This window comes from Mesitornis unicolor, unplaced genomic scaffold (assembly GCF_000695765.1).
Source record: "Mesitornis unicolor isolate BGI_N332 unplaced genomic scaffold, ASM69576v1 scaffold19487, whole genome shotgun sequence".
NCBI lineage: Eukaryota > Metazoa > Chordata > Aves > Mesitornithiformes > Mesitornithidae > Mesitornis > Mesitornis unicolor.
In genome coordinates, this window is record NW_010198612.1 from 60,544 (window position 1) to 77,361 (window position 16,818).

The 16,818-nt window shown below is 39.1% G+C and overlaps 1 protein-coding gene across 1 annotated transcript in view; it reads right to left on the bottom strand.

The window, feature by feature from the left end:
- DPYS (dihydropyrimidinase) overlaps nt 1-16,570 on the bottom strand; it is a 29,487-nt gene extending 12,917 nt beyond the window's left edge. The window contains exons 1-7 of the mRNA XM_010189197.1: nt 16,184-16,570; nt 13,285-13,443; nt 11,708-11,887; nt 10,587-10,776; nt 3,955-4,111; nt 3,073-3,214; nt 956-1,098 (exon numbers count right to left, since the gene is read on the bottom strand). Of these exons, the coding sequence (XP_010187499.1) occupies nt 956-1,098; nt 3,073-3,214; nt 3,955-4,111; nt 10,587-10,776; nt 11,708-11,887; nt 13,285-13,443; nt 16,184-16,453 (1,241 nt within the window). The 5' untranslated portion in view covers nt 16,454-16,570. The remainder of the gene's footprint in view (nt 1-955; nt 1,099-3,072; nt 3,215-3,954; nt 4,112-10,586; nt 10,777-11,707; nt 11,888-13,284; nt 13,444-16,183) is intronic.
- Nucleotides 16,571-16,818: the final 248 nt, after the last annotated feature.

Here is a 16,818-nt window from a genome sequence, read left to right on the forward strand (position 1 = left end):
AGACAGGGATGGAAAGCACAGTGAAGCCCCCATAATCCATGAAGAGGTGGTTAGCGACCTGCTATACCACTTAGACATACACAAGTCTATGGGGCTAGATGGGATCCACCCCAGGGTCCTGAGGGAGCTGGCAGAAGTGCTCGCCAAACCATTTGCCATCATTTACCAACAGTCCTGGCTGACTGGGGAAGTCCCAGTTGACTGGAGGCTTGCAAATGTGACGCCCATCTACAAGAAGGGCCGGAAGGAAGACCCGGGGAACTACAGACCTGTCAGCCTGACCTCGGTGCCAGGGAAGGTGATGGAGCAAATCATCCTGAGTGCCATCACACGGCACATGCAGGACAACCAAGCGATCAGGCCCAGTCAGCATGGGTTCAGGAAGGGCAGGTCCTGCATGACTAATCTTATCTCCTTTTATGACGAGGTGACCTGCTTGGTGGACAAGGGGAAAGCTGTGGATGTTGTCCTGCTCTGGCAGGGGGGTTGGACTGGATGATCTTTCAAGGTCCCTTCCAACTCCTAATATTCTGTGATTCTGTGAAAACATAAGCTTTCAATGAGTCATCCTGTAGAAATGTAGGCTCCTGTTCCTGCTCTTTGTGGTGGAAGGAAGCCAAATGTGCCAAACATACTCTAGTACTTAACAGGGTTACTATAATATCCCAAAGTGTTTATTTTCACTCTTAAGATACCAAACTTTGGTAACATAATGTGCAGATCATGTTAATTTTGCACTTGGTCAGCAATTTAGAATAATTTAAGTCTGCCTAGAGATCAAAGATCTCTGCTTACATACACTGTTGTAGGAGAAAAATAACCTGTAAATAATTCACAAGAAGTGCTGCTGAAAAACACCGTAACCTCATCCCAAAGGCTTATTGCTGTACAGAGGCTTTAAGATGTTTTTTCCTGCAGAGAGGCTGGATGGGAAGAAATAAATACCCATACATACCTTGTAGCTTTGGGATTCCAAATTACAATGTCAGCATCAGAACCCACAGCAATTCTCCCCTTCTTTGGGTAAATGTTAAAGATTTTTGCTGCATTTGTGCTGGTAACAGCTACAAATCTGTTTTCATCCATTTTTCCACTGTACTGCAGAAGAGTACACAAAAGAAAACTTACTGCTTTTTTAAACAAGCAATGAAAACATATTCCTGTTATTGAAAAAGCTATGATGAGTGACAGCTCTCTGCCAACATCACTTTAATATTTTTTTCTTAAATGTCATACCGAAGAGTTTAAAAGAAATAAAAATAACTATTTGTCTCAGATGCACATACTGCAAAGTACTTTCACTGAATATGATAACTTAATCTTACTTTATCCCTCAGTAAAGGGAAACAAATACAACTTTAAAGACAAATACTCTGTGGATCCAGTCCCAAGTCAACGAAAATAAAATTTTTTAGCTGGCTTTGACTCTGTAGTCCTCCTCAGCAGTTTCCTCAGGAGATATAACATCTCCTAAGTACATAGGTTTTGGAAAATGGTAAGAGTATTAAGGAGAGCCTAGAAGATGATAAAGGATGGGCATTATGCACAATGTGTAATATAGGAAAAGTGATTTGCAAATCTCTTCAGCAATAACACAGAGGATAGCATGGTTCAGATAATATTCCAGATCAAGTAGTATAAAAAACAGTTTTGCTGATGTGACACATCTGCAAAATGGATAACAATAATGGGTACATGTCTTGGGACTGTCCACTGCTACGTAACTAATTTAATCCGCTGTTTGCTCGGAAAGCCAGCTACACTGGCAGTAATATTGTGCACAGGTCAGTCCAAGAATCCGAATGTCACAAAAACATGTTTGTGTGGTGGCGTGTGAGCAGTCATCTGAGAAGAAAAGCATAATGAAAGTGGTGCACACAGCTTTTCTAAATAATGGTGTGTGGGAAGGGAGGGAAGATTTCTAGACAAACTCTCACAGCTGTGTAATATTTTACAAGTAAGAGAAGGGAGGGTATTAGTGGCTGAAGAACCTTTTGAAAGATTATCTTGCCCAACAGGATACACCATTCAAAAGCAGAACTGATGTACATATTCATGTCTCACTTTCATATTAACCACAAGCTAGTTTATATTCCAGTTTACATGATAAATAATCATACAAGAGCTATGCCACAGTTGAATATAGGTAGAAGTCTGCTTTGTACACACAAACTGGAGCTGAATCCTAAATACAGACAGACAAGGAAGATTCTGAACGACATTTTTACCAAGTGTGTGAGGTAGATAATTCTATAAATATATAAATATGCTTTGCAGTGCATTATCAACCAGATTTCACTACTGCAAGAGAAACTAATATTAATTAGAGAGTTGAACCAGAGCCTCTGGAACTTAACAGCACTGTATTAGCCAGAGCAATCATAACGCCCAGTAAGCAGCAGATCCCTCACCAGATTGTCTTACCCCTCCCTTCATCAAATTACCACATATCCAAAAAAACTGGCCACTAGCTTTCATATTTATATTTATTTGGAGCCTGAGAAGCACCAACCATTCTTGTAATGGTCCTGAGAATCTGAAGTCAATGGGACTTGAAGGTGCTCATCTCATCACATCACAGGGCTGCACCACACATTAGAGAAGCATTTCCTATCTCTAGCTTGTTTCCTCTGGCTGAAAACACAAATTAGAAGTTGACAGGCATGCATGCAGTGTGGAAGGTCCTCCAAGAGTAAAGTTTGAGAGAGATCAAACAGGAAAAAGTTCAGAACTGACCAAGTCAAAACTGTGGGCACCTCTTTCCTTTTACTTTCATCTGTTGAAAAAAATGCTGCAAGTAAAGGTACTGTGCACTACTGCTAAAACAATAGCAGTCCTACATAGCTAAACAATGGAAAATATTCTCTAGTGCTATTTTTTAAGCACTAAGAATCTTCTTCTATGTCCCAGGACCATAAAGTGGGAGTTAATAAGGACTCTGTTATGATATTTGATCAAAGGAGTTATCTCACGATAAACACACTTGATAAAACTGGAGAGTTGATACCACTGAGAGACTATATTTCATTGGAGAAATGAAACCTCCACATTCACACATCTTGATATACTTACAACACCTTTTTCCCATATGACTGACATCCTGTCTTCCACACCATTCACTCCATTAGGGATTTTCGTGAAGTCATCCTTCCCCAGAGCCTTCTGGCATATGTCAAAGGTGCAATTGTCAGTCCCTGTCACAGATAGGTCATCACTATGAAGAAGAAAAGTTCATTATGGATCAGAGTATGTACCAGATAGTGCCACATAGGAAAATCTGTTGCAAGGCTGGCTAGATCCAGCAATCTCTTCTGCAAGGAAAAACTGATATGCCCTGCCAGCCTGTCTTCAGTCCCATCCTCCTAGAGTAGCTTCACGGTAACAGCCAGTTTCCCTGTGAAGGAGTTTCCTCTTCAGAAACCCCTCAGAAGAAACCAAAAATAACACCTTGACTTTGGATACGTCAAAGGTGTCCCACAAATGGAGGACTGTCTCACTTTGTCCAGAGAAAAGGGCTTGGTTCCATCCTCCCTTAGAGCAATTTTAGACAGTGTCATTCCATATACCCTGTGAAAATTACTATGGATCTGCACAACCATCAGTCAGTGTTAAGGCATACCTTCACAGACTCTTCCATCAAATTCAACCCCTTGTCAAGTTAAGCTTTATTGGTAATGCAATACTGGCAAACCACACATTTTGTTAACTGCAAGTATCTTATCTGAAGGATACTCCAGTTCCTACTTCCTTCTGAAGTAGATGCTATGAAGTGGACAACTTATATCTACCTTCAGAAGTCAGCAGGCTTAGTTTTTATGCATTATCCAAATTTCAAGTGAAATGTAACCTCCCGTACTTAGAAAATCTCCAGGGCATCAACCTGTTATTATACGCTCCCGACAGAATTTGCTGCATATTTGGGCATCAACTGTTACTGTTTGTTCATCTGCTTACTTGGCCAGTAAGTTCATGAGAAAACCAGGAGTAGATGGATCTGGTCTCAGTGGAGGTCCCATGACATATGCTGCAGCATGAGCCCAGTCTTTATTCCAGTAGTTGGTGCCATCGGTGCCAAGACTAGCAGCAATAGGCTCCCCGTAAACCACCTTTCCTGAAAGATGTAAAGCAATAGTATCATTAAACAACATAAAAATGCGTATCTTGTATTTCCTCTGTTCCAGATCTTTTTGGTGGCAATGGATTTAAACTTGAATGAGTGTTTCAAATTAAACACCAGCATATGGAAGGACATAATAAACTAAGCTATAACACAGCATCTCTGTTCTGAATATTCTGCTGGTGATCTCCCAGTATATTTCCTCATAATAACGTTGCTTCAGCAAGTTTTTTAATTAAATTGTTGACAGATATATTATAATGGGTTTTACACATTGTTTACCAGGCATGTGATTGAAATTTCAAAAGGAACACAATCCTCAATTGCATTAATTACGTTCAAGATCCATATATTTCTTGGTAGTGCCTGTTTGGTGCTATGAAATTATTGACTACGCAACAATGTAAGTTAATATATACAGTATACAAACTTTGCAAGGTGATGTTCTTAATTGTCAGGCTACAATTGTTCCAGGAAGAGCAATATGGCACCAGACATAAATTTAAAGAGTATAAAAACATTTCCCAAATAATAAACTATAAATAATTTCATTTAGAAAATTATTTTCTGAATTTTAATTTTTAAATCTTTGCTCCCCAGTATTCCAGATTTCTCAGAAGAGGATGCCAACCCAGATCAACTGTTAGCCTTTGGATAGAGCTAACACATTTTAACTATTTTTACCTCCTACAAAATATGGGTTTGAAACTCTACAGAACAAGATGTGAGAGGAAACAAGATGTTTCATTCCCTGAGGAGGTGGTCCAGCCACTTTGTAGTTCTGTAGGTGACAGGTGGCAATGCTCCTTACTCTGATGGTCACCAAAGAACCAGAGCAAGCTGGGACCTCACACACCCACTCATAGGCTGCTTAAGGCTCATTAAAGGCAGCCTCTACTGGATGCAACCAAGAGTTTTCTCCCTCCCCTGCTTCCTGTAGACAGGAGGCATCTTGCAATGGATCCTAGATTTCACTCCAGGGACAATTTTTTATTAGAACTATCCCTACATTGCTCCAGCAAAAGCTCAGCTGGTAATTGTTTGGTGATACAAGACAGTGACTTTTCTCTGGCTTTTTGCATGTAAGTCAAGCATTTACTGTACTGTCAAAAAACAACAAAGCAAACCTCTGCAGATTTCTCTCTGTACATTAGATTCTGGTACATCTGTAAGCTACTGGATTATAACTGCTACTTTAGCATAGGTAGCTGCTGAGGAGCTCAGTTATTTTCAAAATATGTTTCCCGCTGCACTAGTGCCATTCCTTAAATCTTCTTGCAAAAAGGTCTCATACCATTTAAAAGCCATACTTCCACAGTTATTTCCACGAGGCTTCAAGACCTGCTCTGTAGTATACATTTACTCCAAGTACTACATAGCATGACTTCTTCCATGACCCAAAGACTCCCTATTAGCCTTATTAATTTGCTGTAGCCACCATGTTAGAACATGCTGAGCACGCTTGCCTTATACTGACATTTTGGCTTGGAGCATTTTAAAGTCCCAGTCCCACTTATCTACATATATAATTGATTTACACTTGGGCTCAGAGGGAGACCACCACCATTTTTTGGACCTGAAATTGCTTAAGCAGTTATTTACTGGTTTTTGCATATTATTTTCAAAACTTAAAGCACTGAATATGAGGCCATCCATGGAAGTGATATGACCACTGAGTGAATGAGAGTGTTTGAGCCAGATTAGTGTTTTCTGAATTCAGAACAGCTGCAGGAGTCAGAGAGATCTTGGCCTTCCCTTGCCTTCCCAACTCCGTTTGTATGTATTAAGGGCAGTCTGCCACAAATGTAGATATATAGAGAAAAAGTCTTGCATGTATAACTAACCATATGTATTAGGCTTTTGACATATTATTCATGAACAAAGTCAGTATAAAGGTGGGGAGAGGGAAGCATGGTATGGTGTGTGTCCTTCCTATTGCATCTAAACAAGCTAAAGAATCTTCCATCCAAAGTAAACCTGAACTATGAATCATTTAGCACATAGCTATAAATGATAAAAGTTTAAATGGTGGGGGAAAAGTAAATGTTTAGTTTAGTTTCCTAAATAATTTTCTTATTTCAGTTTCACAACATAAAAATGAAGTCTCCAAGCTCATGACTGTATATGCTGAGTTCATTCTAACTCATGTACCAAAGCTGATGACAGTATTTCTGCAGTCAGAATTTGACCTGAGCAGTTCCCCTTGCTCCCATGACTGGTAAGCTGTACAAGCCATTTTCTCAAGTGATTTTGAGTCTGAACACTACAGCTTCAACAGACTACATCTGGGCAATTCTGCTGACTGTGCAATTTCTTGCATTTCATTTGGACCATGACTAGTCAGACTGAAGGGTGCAATAATATCAAGATTCTGGTTTAATCCAAGTAGCAAGGAAATTCTGCACTAAGGCTCTTATAGTTCAATTAGCAACAAGGAAAATCCGCATTAAGGTTCTTCCAGCTCGACTGGCTTCTGCTGTAGGCATCAAAGTGCAGTAATGCAGTAATAAATCAAGTCTTTCCATTTGTAATGTTTTCCTGCATTCAATAAAAACAGTAAGCAGAAAGTGTTCTGCTGTTTGGTCTTTCTGACATCTCTGAGCTGCTGGGAAATACCTGTGGATTTGGTGACTTCTTCATCAGATGCCCAAACTGGCTGGCAAAAGCTATTTTCACATAAATTACTTTATAACAAAGAACATGCAATTGAAATTTATTTTACCACCTATCAGAAGTCAAAAATAGCTATAACCTTGAGAAATACCAAATAATATTTACAGGCTTGAAAAACTGGTCCTTGTGTGCTTACTCTAGTAAAAGTTGCAGAAGCACTTAAGATAAGGTCATATGGGGCAAAGACACTCACCAGCTATGATCTGAAAGCAGCAGAACCACAAGGCAGAGTTTATTGAATCAGGCATAGTATTGCATCAGTTAGGCTATCTACAGTCTGGACCTGAGCTGTCCTGTATGAGCCAGCTGAAAAGCTGGCAATTTTAGTTGCACTCCTGTGCTCAAAATCAGCTTGAGAGTCTGTATACCCACAGCTATGGACGTGACATGCCCTTCCTCTCACTAAGAGCAGACCTAGTCCATGACTGATGGTAGGAGGTACCAACTTGAAAAGTCTAAGCAAGCTTCTTGTAATCTGACCAATTACATAGTTTTATACGCAATTTTTAAAAGGGAGAAACTTTTTTTAAAAATCGACTTTTTAGTAAGTTCTACAGTTCTGATCTGCACTAAAATTCTTATTTCCTTAGCTGCAACAGCACAGTTAAATGCGCAAAGGGACATGATCTCTACCCTTTAGTACACTTAGAATGAAAGCATTTTTAAGTGGGAAGCAATATAAGTTAAATATCCTTAATTCACATTTTATTAGCCTTGCTTCCTTGTAGGCATTACTGGCTGAAAGAGTGGGTGACAGGGGCACATTAGTTCCCCCCAGAAAGTTCACATCAGGTAGTTCTAAAAAGGAGAAGGAGCTGCATTGCCTGACACCAGTGCTCTGCAGTCTTGTCTTCTCTTTGTAGGGAAGACTTTACACAATAGCAGGAAGGGGATCCTCTTTGTCTTTCCACTCAAAGGAATGAGACTGTCAGGCACACAGAGATATCAGACTGCCCTTCTGCGGAAGCAGACAGTTCTTCTACCTATTCTAGCAAGATTCAAGATCGTGTTCTACACAGGAATGAAGAAACAGCCCACTGAGATGAGCAAGAACAGTACTCACAGAGAAGTGCTGCCTGACCCTCTCAAGTGGTGAACCACTGCTTTTGGCAAACAGGCAGGTAGGGTACAAAAAAAGAACAGGATGGGGGCAGGAGTTAACCTGTCCCTCTCCAACACAGTCACAATGTGGAAATCTTGATTTTCCTGTTGGATATGTAGCAGCACTGTAGCTATTACTGGGGTACATGAAAAACATGCTGCTACAATCTAAAGATCTCCTTCAGTGAGTGGTGGTGTTGGAGATCAGAGCAGACATAGATGGTGGATTTTGGCATGGAGGGGAGAAGGAAAGACAGTAACTTATGTGATTCCCCTAAAGTATGCTTATTCTAGTATAAGAACTAGTATCCTTTTACAGTTTGTATGACTGATTTTAGCATTTAAGGTCTGAGCCATAGCTCACTGAAGGCAACAGAATTATGCCTACTGTCTTCAGCAAGCTCAATCAGGCTTTTGCTATCTAACTCTAACATTTTACACCTTGTATAGCTAAATAAGGGAAAAAGAAGACTTGGGCTCTGACTTAAGTTTTTGACAATTAAAATCACTATCCCACAGAATTTGAGAAGCAATGTTTCAGTTCTGGTATGACACTGTCACCCAGAAAATACATTACGCTTACTGAAGATCAATCTCTTTCCTTCTGAGATCAGAAAGGGAATAGGAAGGGGATATCATTCTTCCTCCGATGTGGGTGGGGATGAATATGCACTTACACACTGTACTTCATGCTAAGTGCTTGGAAAGGAACATGAAAAATTTCACAGTTGTAAACAGCAGAAAGCTAGCATCAAGAGATGGAGAAATAATCATGAAAAGATGAATAAACTGCATTAGGGTGAATGTTTCAAATGCTTGAGAGCATTTTTGCATTTAACAGTTTACACAGCTTTCATATTATAGTCGTTTTAACCTGTCCATATTTTTCAGCAAAATATTTGGGTTTTATTTATGTTTATTTTACAGCACTTTGAATTTTTATTTTTTTTTTGTCTGGAACTCCTTGTTTTTATTACCACTTTTAACTGAAGAATGGAAAATAACTTTTACTGGAACTAACAACAATGAATTTCAAATTACCAGGATTTATACAGTTCAGTCTAATTAAAAATTATAATTATTTAGATGTCTTTGTGGTACACTAGCTAGCTTTCAAAATTTCTTAATTGATCCTAGGTCTCTGTTTCTTAAACAGTATGCTTCCATGCAAACAGAAATTAATTATGGAGTGATGTTATATGTTGCTGTGCACAAATGCAAGCATTGATGATTCTGACCGCATCAAGCCACGAAGCTATAAGATTTAATTTGCACCCCATTAAGCATAAATTGTACCAGTTTTTTCTTTTTACACATCAAAGAAGCATATATATATATCAAGTCAATTGTCATACTGGCACTGCAGACTATTCTTACAACATATGCCTAACAATATTTTACAGTATTTACTATCAGCATAGAAGTTTTTTACTTGAATAGTATGTTATAAAACACCACCTTCTATCTTAGGTCTTTTATGTTCACAGCCAGTGTTTCATCTTTAATCTGGGTATTTTAACTGTTGTTACAGCTTCTTGTAGTTCATCTTGACACCACACCTGTGAGTGTACAAATAACAGTACACTGACAGATATAATCCACACTACCAGCAGCACTGTCATCTAGTGGAGGAATGTAATATAGCACAGTACCAGATGTGTTAGTAAAAAATATTCTGGTATATTCTTTTATAAACTTGAATTACCGGTAAGTCTTATGAGAAGTGATAATCAATACATATTCCACATAAACATCTATATTAGCACAATGATACCATCCTGGCTTTGATTGCACTTTCCTCATGCGCTCATACTCTGCATTTTAATATTAATAATCTATACCCCCCTGTGTAAGCATTATCTAAGGTCAAGAAATAAGGAAGGTTATTAGGTTAGGTCAGATGAACGCAAGCTGAGATGTAAAAAAGTAACGAGGACAGATACTGCATAAAGTTTTAAGCCCTTCAAATCACGGGCCTTTATCCTGCTTCTTCCACCTGTATAATGTCTCCTCACAGCACTGTGGTTCCACAGGGTGCTCTGGATGAACTTACAGATGAGGAGGTAAAACATCCTGAATCCCTACTGCCTTCAGGCTGCTTCTAGCCTGCCCAACAGCTGGTCAAGAGGATCAGGCTCTCTTGGCTGACCAGAACTATTTATGAACCCTGCAGTGCATGATCTGAGAAACCTTTTCCTTCAGGGAATCGAGGCTTTCAGTCACCATCATAATGATTTTTAAGTGCCCAGTGAATAGGAGTTCTGGTCAAGTCATGGCACTCTCTGCAAAAACACGGTGTGGTCTCTGTTGTAGAATTTCTCATTTAAATAGCTGGTAAAGGCTAGCAGACTATAACTCAAGTGAGGGGAAAAGCACAGCATATATTGTCTTGGACTGATCACATAACTTTTAATGCAATAATGCTATCCTGCTGTCACATTGACCTTGGAGGTACAGTATGAAGGAGGAAAAATCTTGCTCTGGGAAGAAGGGAAAGTCTTAATCCCAGTTGCTGTTCTTCCATGCTGCTTAGCTCCGCTTGGGCTCCACAACACATACACACAGTTTAGACATCTCACTTAAAGAAATTCACCCATATTCTGAGGCATCCATGACAAGGCAGATCTTGAAGCTATGTTTGGTTTTCCATGACTATTCCTCCATTGCCCAAGCATAAAAGAATTAGGACTTTTACCTTCTCTTCGTGCATGACTTATCACCCGTGCTGAAGATTTACTCATCACGTGGACTACAAAAAGAGGGCAGTTTACAGCATTTGCTATGGTAATTGCTCTCTGTGTAGCTTCAGCTTCCACTTCTTCAGGACGACACAGCTCATGCCCCTCAGGGCCAGTTATTCCCATTGCCAGCATCTTCTTTGCACCCTGAACACCACACAAAAACATGTAAGTCAGTTAAAGTGCAAACTTTGAAGCTCTGAATGTGCTGCCAGCCAAATAGATCCTAAAACAGCCACTGCAGCTAATATGAGGAAAAAAAATAGATAAGGCAGTTAAGATATTTTTTCAAGAGAAGTTGCTGTTGTGTTATCTGAAATCCAATATATCTCTCAATAAACACAGGTCTCAGAATACCTAAGTGACTTCAGAGAACATGCTCCACTGGCTTTCAGGGATAAGTCACTGCTTTTGAAAATCCTATCTCTCTCTCAATACATGCTCTTAAATGATCACAGCCAGTACCTAAGATGACAGCACTAACACCTCATTGGGAAAAAATTGCAAGATCCATACTAAGCACAGAGATACACATCCAGCACCTCTGAATGAGGCTCCAAGGTTTTAAGAGGCATAAGATTTTGTCCCTGCTATATTCCAAGAATTTGTACTTTGCTGATTTGAAATTACTTAGCAAAAAATTAATTTCCATTATGGGACCTGGGGCAGAGTCAAAGCACTGACTAAAATAGTTGAAGAAATTCAAAGACATCAGTGTTCTACAGAACAGTAAAATGGCAGTAGCAAGGGTAAAGGGAAGCTAACTATGAATACAGAGATACTGAGACGTTTTTTGTCAGTCAAGTATATATATTACACTGCAAGTACAACTCTCATTATAAAAGGATCATTTGCCTCCTGTCTGCTCTGAACCCAAGACTCCAGGTTACTATTTCCTAGCCCACCACAAGCATCCTTTAGGATCTTAGATAAGATGTTTGTCTTCAGTTCTCTGGAAGTGAGAGTAGAAAAGCCTTTCCCTATGATATAATGATGGCAGTAATACATCTGTTGAAGTGCTTAGATGACAGGACCACTTATATTCCCGACTTTGATGGACAAAATATCAAATGTCTACCTGTACAATTAGTTCCCCATTCTCCGCATGGACTTGAGCAACTGCTCCAAGTTCCCTACAGCAGGAAAAGGCTGCATATAACTCCTCATCATTGAGCATGTATAAATCTTTATAGGCCATAAACATCTTGAAGGAGTTGACACCTTTGTTTTGAACAAGACTTTTCATTTCTTCCTTCACCTGAAAGACAGTCAGAAATTCTCAAAAAACAGCAATATTATATTTTACCTGTTAATAACTTTGCATAAAGAATTTGTACATATCAAACAACATATCAAACATATCATAGAATCATGGAATAGTTTGGGTTGGAAGAGACCTTTAAAGGTCATCTAATACAACCTCCCCATTATAAAACTCAAATAAATTTTCTGGACTTATCCAGAGGAGGGATGGGAACTATCAAACAAATATCTGACCCTGCTTGGGCAGAAATATAGAAGAATGTCTTATTTATTTTCTCCTTCACTAATTACTATGACTAAGGGAAGGCATTACAAAGAATGTATATTTTTAATCAATACTTTAAATTCTGAGGAGATGATAGAAATTAGAAAGGCATGAAATAGCAGAATCTTCTTTACCCAGATCTTTTACAGCTAAAAAACATCAGACCTTTCTATTTCTTTCAGTCTTCGCCTTTAAGAACAGTTAAATTCTTAACATAAACCAGAACATTTAATTGATGTACACCTCTCTAGTTTGTTGGATTTTTCAGTATAACTCCACTGTTCTCTAATAAGACTGTTTCAAATGCACATTCCTCAGACTTCACTGGAGAATTTATTTTATGTCATTGCTTTGAGCTAGAAGTCTACCTTGTGCTCGGTGCGCAGAGTACCAAAGACACGGTGTTTGCAGAGTGAAGGCTTTGGTTTATATATTTTGAAAGTTTAAAATTAAAGGAAGTACTTATATTTCATATTTTAAAATAAAATTTACTTAATATGTGCTGATACAAGTTCTCTGAGGATCCAGAGTGGTCTTGTAAAACATGAGTCAAGTTCAGATAAATGTCAAGCACCTGAAAAGTTAATTTATTCAGTACAGTTTTCAGGCTATCAGCAAACATTCGCACAAAAAGGATGATTCTCCCATATGTAAATTCCAGAAAGGTTTTTTAGATAATCTCACACTCAAGTAACTACTGGCTCCAGTCCTGCTTTACTTTAAGAAGCAGTCACTCAGGAATAAAACTCTTCCTTTACAAATTAAGTATCGTATTTTCCATGTATATAGTTATTAAAAAACAAACAAACAACAAAAACAACGAAACCCAACACCAAGACTCAACAGGAGGATAGATTATCAAGTGTTCAAGTAGCAAAAGGCAAAATTTATGCAAACAACTTTTTTTCTCTCTGGTCTGCCTGGTCTTGGTTTTGCACAACTGCTTCATTTTTCCTTTAACTTTGTGCAGTATTATCCTTACTTTTAAAAGGGTGTGTACTATTTCAAATGTAGTTTTTATACACAAAAATATACCTACTACAGTAAGCCGTATTTAGCCTGTAAGCACTAATTCAAAGCAGGTGCAGTACCAATTCATGGAATGGAAAAACAGCTACTGCATCTACCTTGTTGCTCCACCATGTAACTGCCACGTGTAGTGAATAATCACAGCACACTTTAGGGTCTGCCCAGCTTTTCCATGTATCAAAGGCTTCAATAAGAGAACAGCCTTTCGGAGGAATAGCAAAGTCGATGATCATAGTGGTTCCTCCTGCTATAGCAGCCTGAAAGCAAGAAATTTAATATTTAGCAATCAGAGAGACTGCAAACTTCATCCCACCCTCTCCAATTTCCTGCACAACAAGTAGTATTGATACACTGAAAAGCCAAAAGCCGCTGCGATTTCCCCAAGTGAAACCTGAACTTGCAAAATAATTGTAGAGATTAATTTCACCTCCTTTGAGAAGGATGTTCTCAAACAGGTATTCAGGAGAATAATGGGGAAATTTTCAGATTGAAGGAGACATTTTCGCATATGTACAAAATCTTATCAAAGCTTTGGAGATAAATCTGCAGCATTCATGCACCAGTGAGTTTCCATAAATGGGTGGTGGGATCACCGAAAAAGAAGAGCACCACAAGACTGTAGTCAACTTGAGAAATGCTTCCTCAGAGTCAATGTAGATGAAAAAACAAGCCTGTGGGGCATGCAGGGCAGGAAAGCATTAAGGGGCAGATACACAATGAAAAAACCAAAACAGATTCAGTTCGAAAATGCAGTGTGAACATCCTCAAACTCTTGTCCAACACCAAGAGGATTTTTAAAGTGTTTTAAAATTATTTTTGTTACTCACAGGGTATCATCTAGTAAAACTGCATAGCATGTTTTTTAATATAATGAGGTATTTACATTCTCCATATATATATATATATATATACACACACATATTTAACTAGTAATTAAGCAAAAATCTTACTTTATATGTTGTAAGGATCAAAAATTGATTTTTAACCAATAATTTTCACTCTCCTTTATGGACATGACTACTTTTCTTTTTTACCTTTGGAGGATCTTTGTTAGTCACTACCAAACGAGCTCCTCGACTAACAGAAATTGATTCAATATAGAAATCCCTTTGCTGCAATTTTTGCAGTCTTCCAAATTAGCCAGAGAAATCCTCTCTATTGCTCTGAACAACATCCCTTTGTACAACGGGGACAACCAATTCAGATCAAAATATACACAGTTCAAATTCATACTTTAAGAAAAAAAATATAATGGGTTCCACAACTTCACTCAAAGTCTCTTTTCTCCCCTAACATCTTTTCCTCTCTCTTTGTAAAAAGAGGTGTTCTGTGCCTTTACTTATTCAACTTAATGGGTAAATCTTAGCTAATCATTGTAGCATATTTTGCAATAGTTGCAACACAACTTTGTCTCCCTGATTCTCTTGCCAAAATATTTGTCAGGTGATGACCCTGAGTAAACAGATCTGAACACTTTTCGCACTTTGATCTATGTCCAGAAGGTCCGCAATATCTAAATTTGACATCTCATCACTAGGCTGGATCTAGAGTCTTCTTTTAGGCACCAAAGTGACTATCCAGGCATCTTGTTTTGTGTAAACAGTCTCTGTTTTGCTGCTTCCCTGTCCAGTGCCTCAAAAAGTTATTTAAAAAACCTCTAAACCAAAAAACACTATTTTTTTTTGCAAGTTAGGGACACAATTTATCTCTCCTACTTTGGGATTTCACTGTGTAGGCACTTACATCTGAGTTAGTCTGCATTTTTAGTTCTCTTTAAAGCCAATGAAGGCACTTTAAGAATGAGATCAATTACAACTTAAGAAGTCATCTTAAGAGAAAGCCATAGTAATTTAAGGATAGCATACAGGTCATTTGTAGTCTACCCTTCATTACTCTGGGCTCAACATTAAAAAAAGCCAGATCCTTGTTAGAGTATGGAAATGTACAATTACACCACTCAAAAAATCTAACTCACACTCTCATGACATGATGGGGAAAGCAATAAATAAAATTTCCTGTTAAATAGGGTCAATCTATGCAGGACTACAAACTTTAAAGGTTCTTAATAGTTGTGTGGTTACCACACCCTTTGTTAAAAGGAGCTGAATTTAACTTATGTCAACTAATTCAAAGAGGTGAATTAGTATTTTGCACATCAGAAAAAATGCACACCAGTGAAATCCATTTCTTTAGAAGGGATGCACTATCACTTTCTGCTTTTTAGCAAACCTCAGTTCTGCTGTGAGAGGGACAGAGTATAACAGAATCTCTGAGAATGCTGGCTAACAGATAAGCCAAGCAGGGCAATGTGATCCCTTCTGTGGGCAACGGATTTCACCCTGCACAGCAAGGCTCTTGGGAAAGTACCTTACAAATTTTAGAGAGCTCTGTACGAGTATTTTTACTGTGCAGAAATGATGCATAATACTACTAACACTAGTAACTGATGCACTGCTAATGCAGGGAATGTAAGATCACCTAAAAAGCTGGAAAAAAATATCATTCCATGTGTAAAACTGGGAGAAATTAGATACTTTTAGAAAGTGTGTTTGAACTGGACATATACTGAGAGACAGAGTAAGGACAGAAATGAATGACAGAAAAGCTTGCACTCCCCCATGCTAACAGAGGAGAAAGATCAGATTAACACAGAACTGTGGAGTTAAACTGTTGTTTTAGTTAACCTTTGCTCAGAAAAGTGTGAGGCTTGCTGCATGTACTAATGCAAGTTGCAATCTGCATGGTGACAGCCAGAGTAAATGACTGTGCTTAACACTTGCCACTTGCAGTTGGAAAAGTCTCTGAAAGAACTCAAATAAGATACTGATTGAAGGTGTACCTCTGAGTACCCTGTTTATTACAATGTCCCAGTCAAAGGACAGTGACAATTGCCTGTGCTCGATTCATGCTCTCTCTTTTAGAAGCAATATTGAATAACCAGACATTGCTTTCTAAGCAAGCTCAGATGGACACACAGACATGCACATGTGCACCCACCTTTGTTCCCGTATAGAAGTCATCTTTTGACCTGCTGCCCATAAAAGGGAACTGCATGTGTGTATGCGTATCGATGCCTCCAGGGATCACCAGCTTGTCGGTCGCATCCAGTACGACAACTCCAGTGGGTGGCTCAGGGTTTAGGTTTGGTCCCACCTCCTGCACCACTCCATCTTCCACATACACATCTGCCACTACAGAGTGGTCGTCATTCACGACTTTTCCTCCCTTGATCAAAAGTCTCTGCTGAGCAAGGATTTTGGGTGGCATGGGAGACTAGAAGGTGAAAGCGAGGCCTCGGCTAAGAAAGTTGCTCTCACCTGAGAGAATTTAACTGCTCACCCTTCTCCTAGGGCAGCAGGTTATCTCCAAATGGCCCTAAACACAGCTCACACACTGCTACTTAAACAGTCTGCCATTGGCAGCTCCACCTACCACCACCAGTGAAGCACCAATGCCCAGCAAGTGCAGTGAGCCAGCGCGCAGGCTGGTGGCAGAGCTGGCTTCAGGCCCTTTCTGCTCTAGTTGTCTTTGCCTGGAGAAAGCAAGGCCGGGCTTGCAGGTCTGTCTGGGTTCTCATGGCTCTTGCTCCAACCTGCCCTGTGCACCCCAGGGTCTGAAACATACTGCGCTGT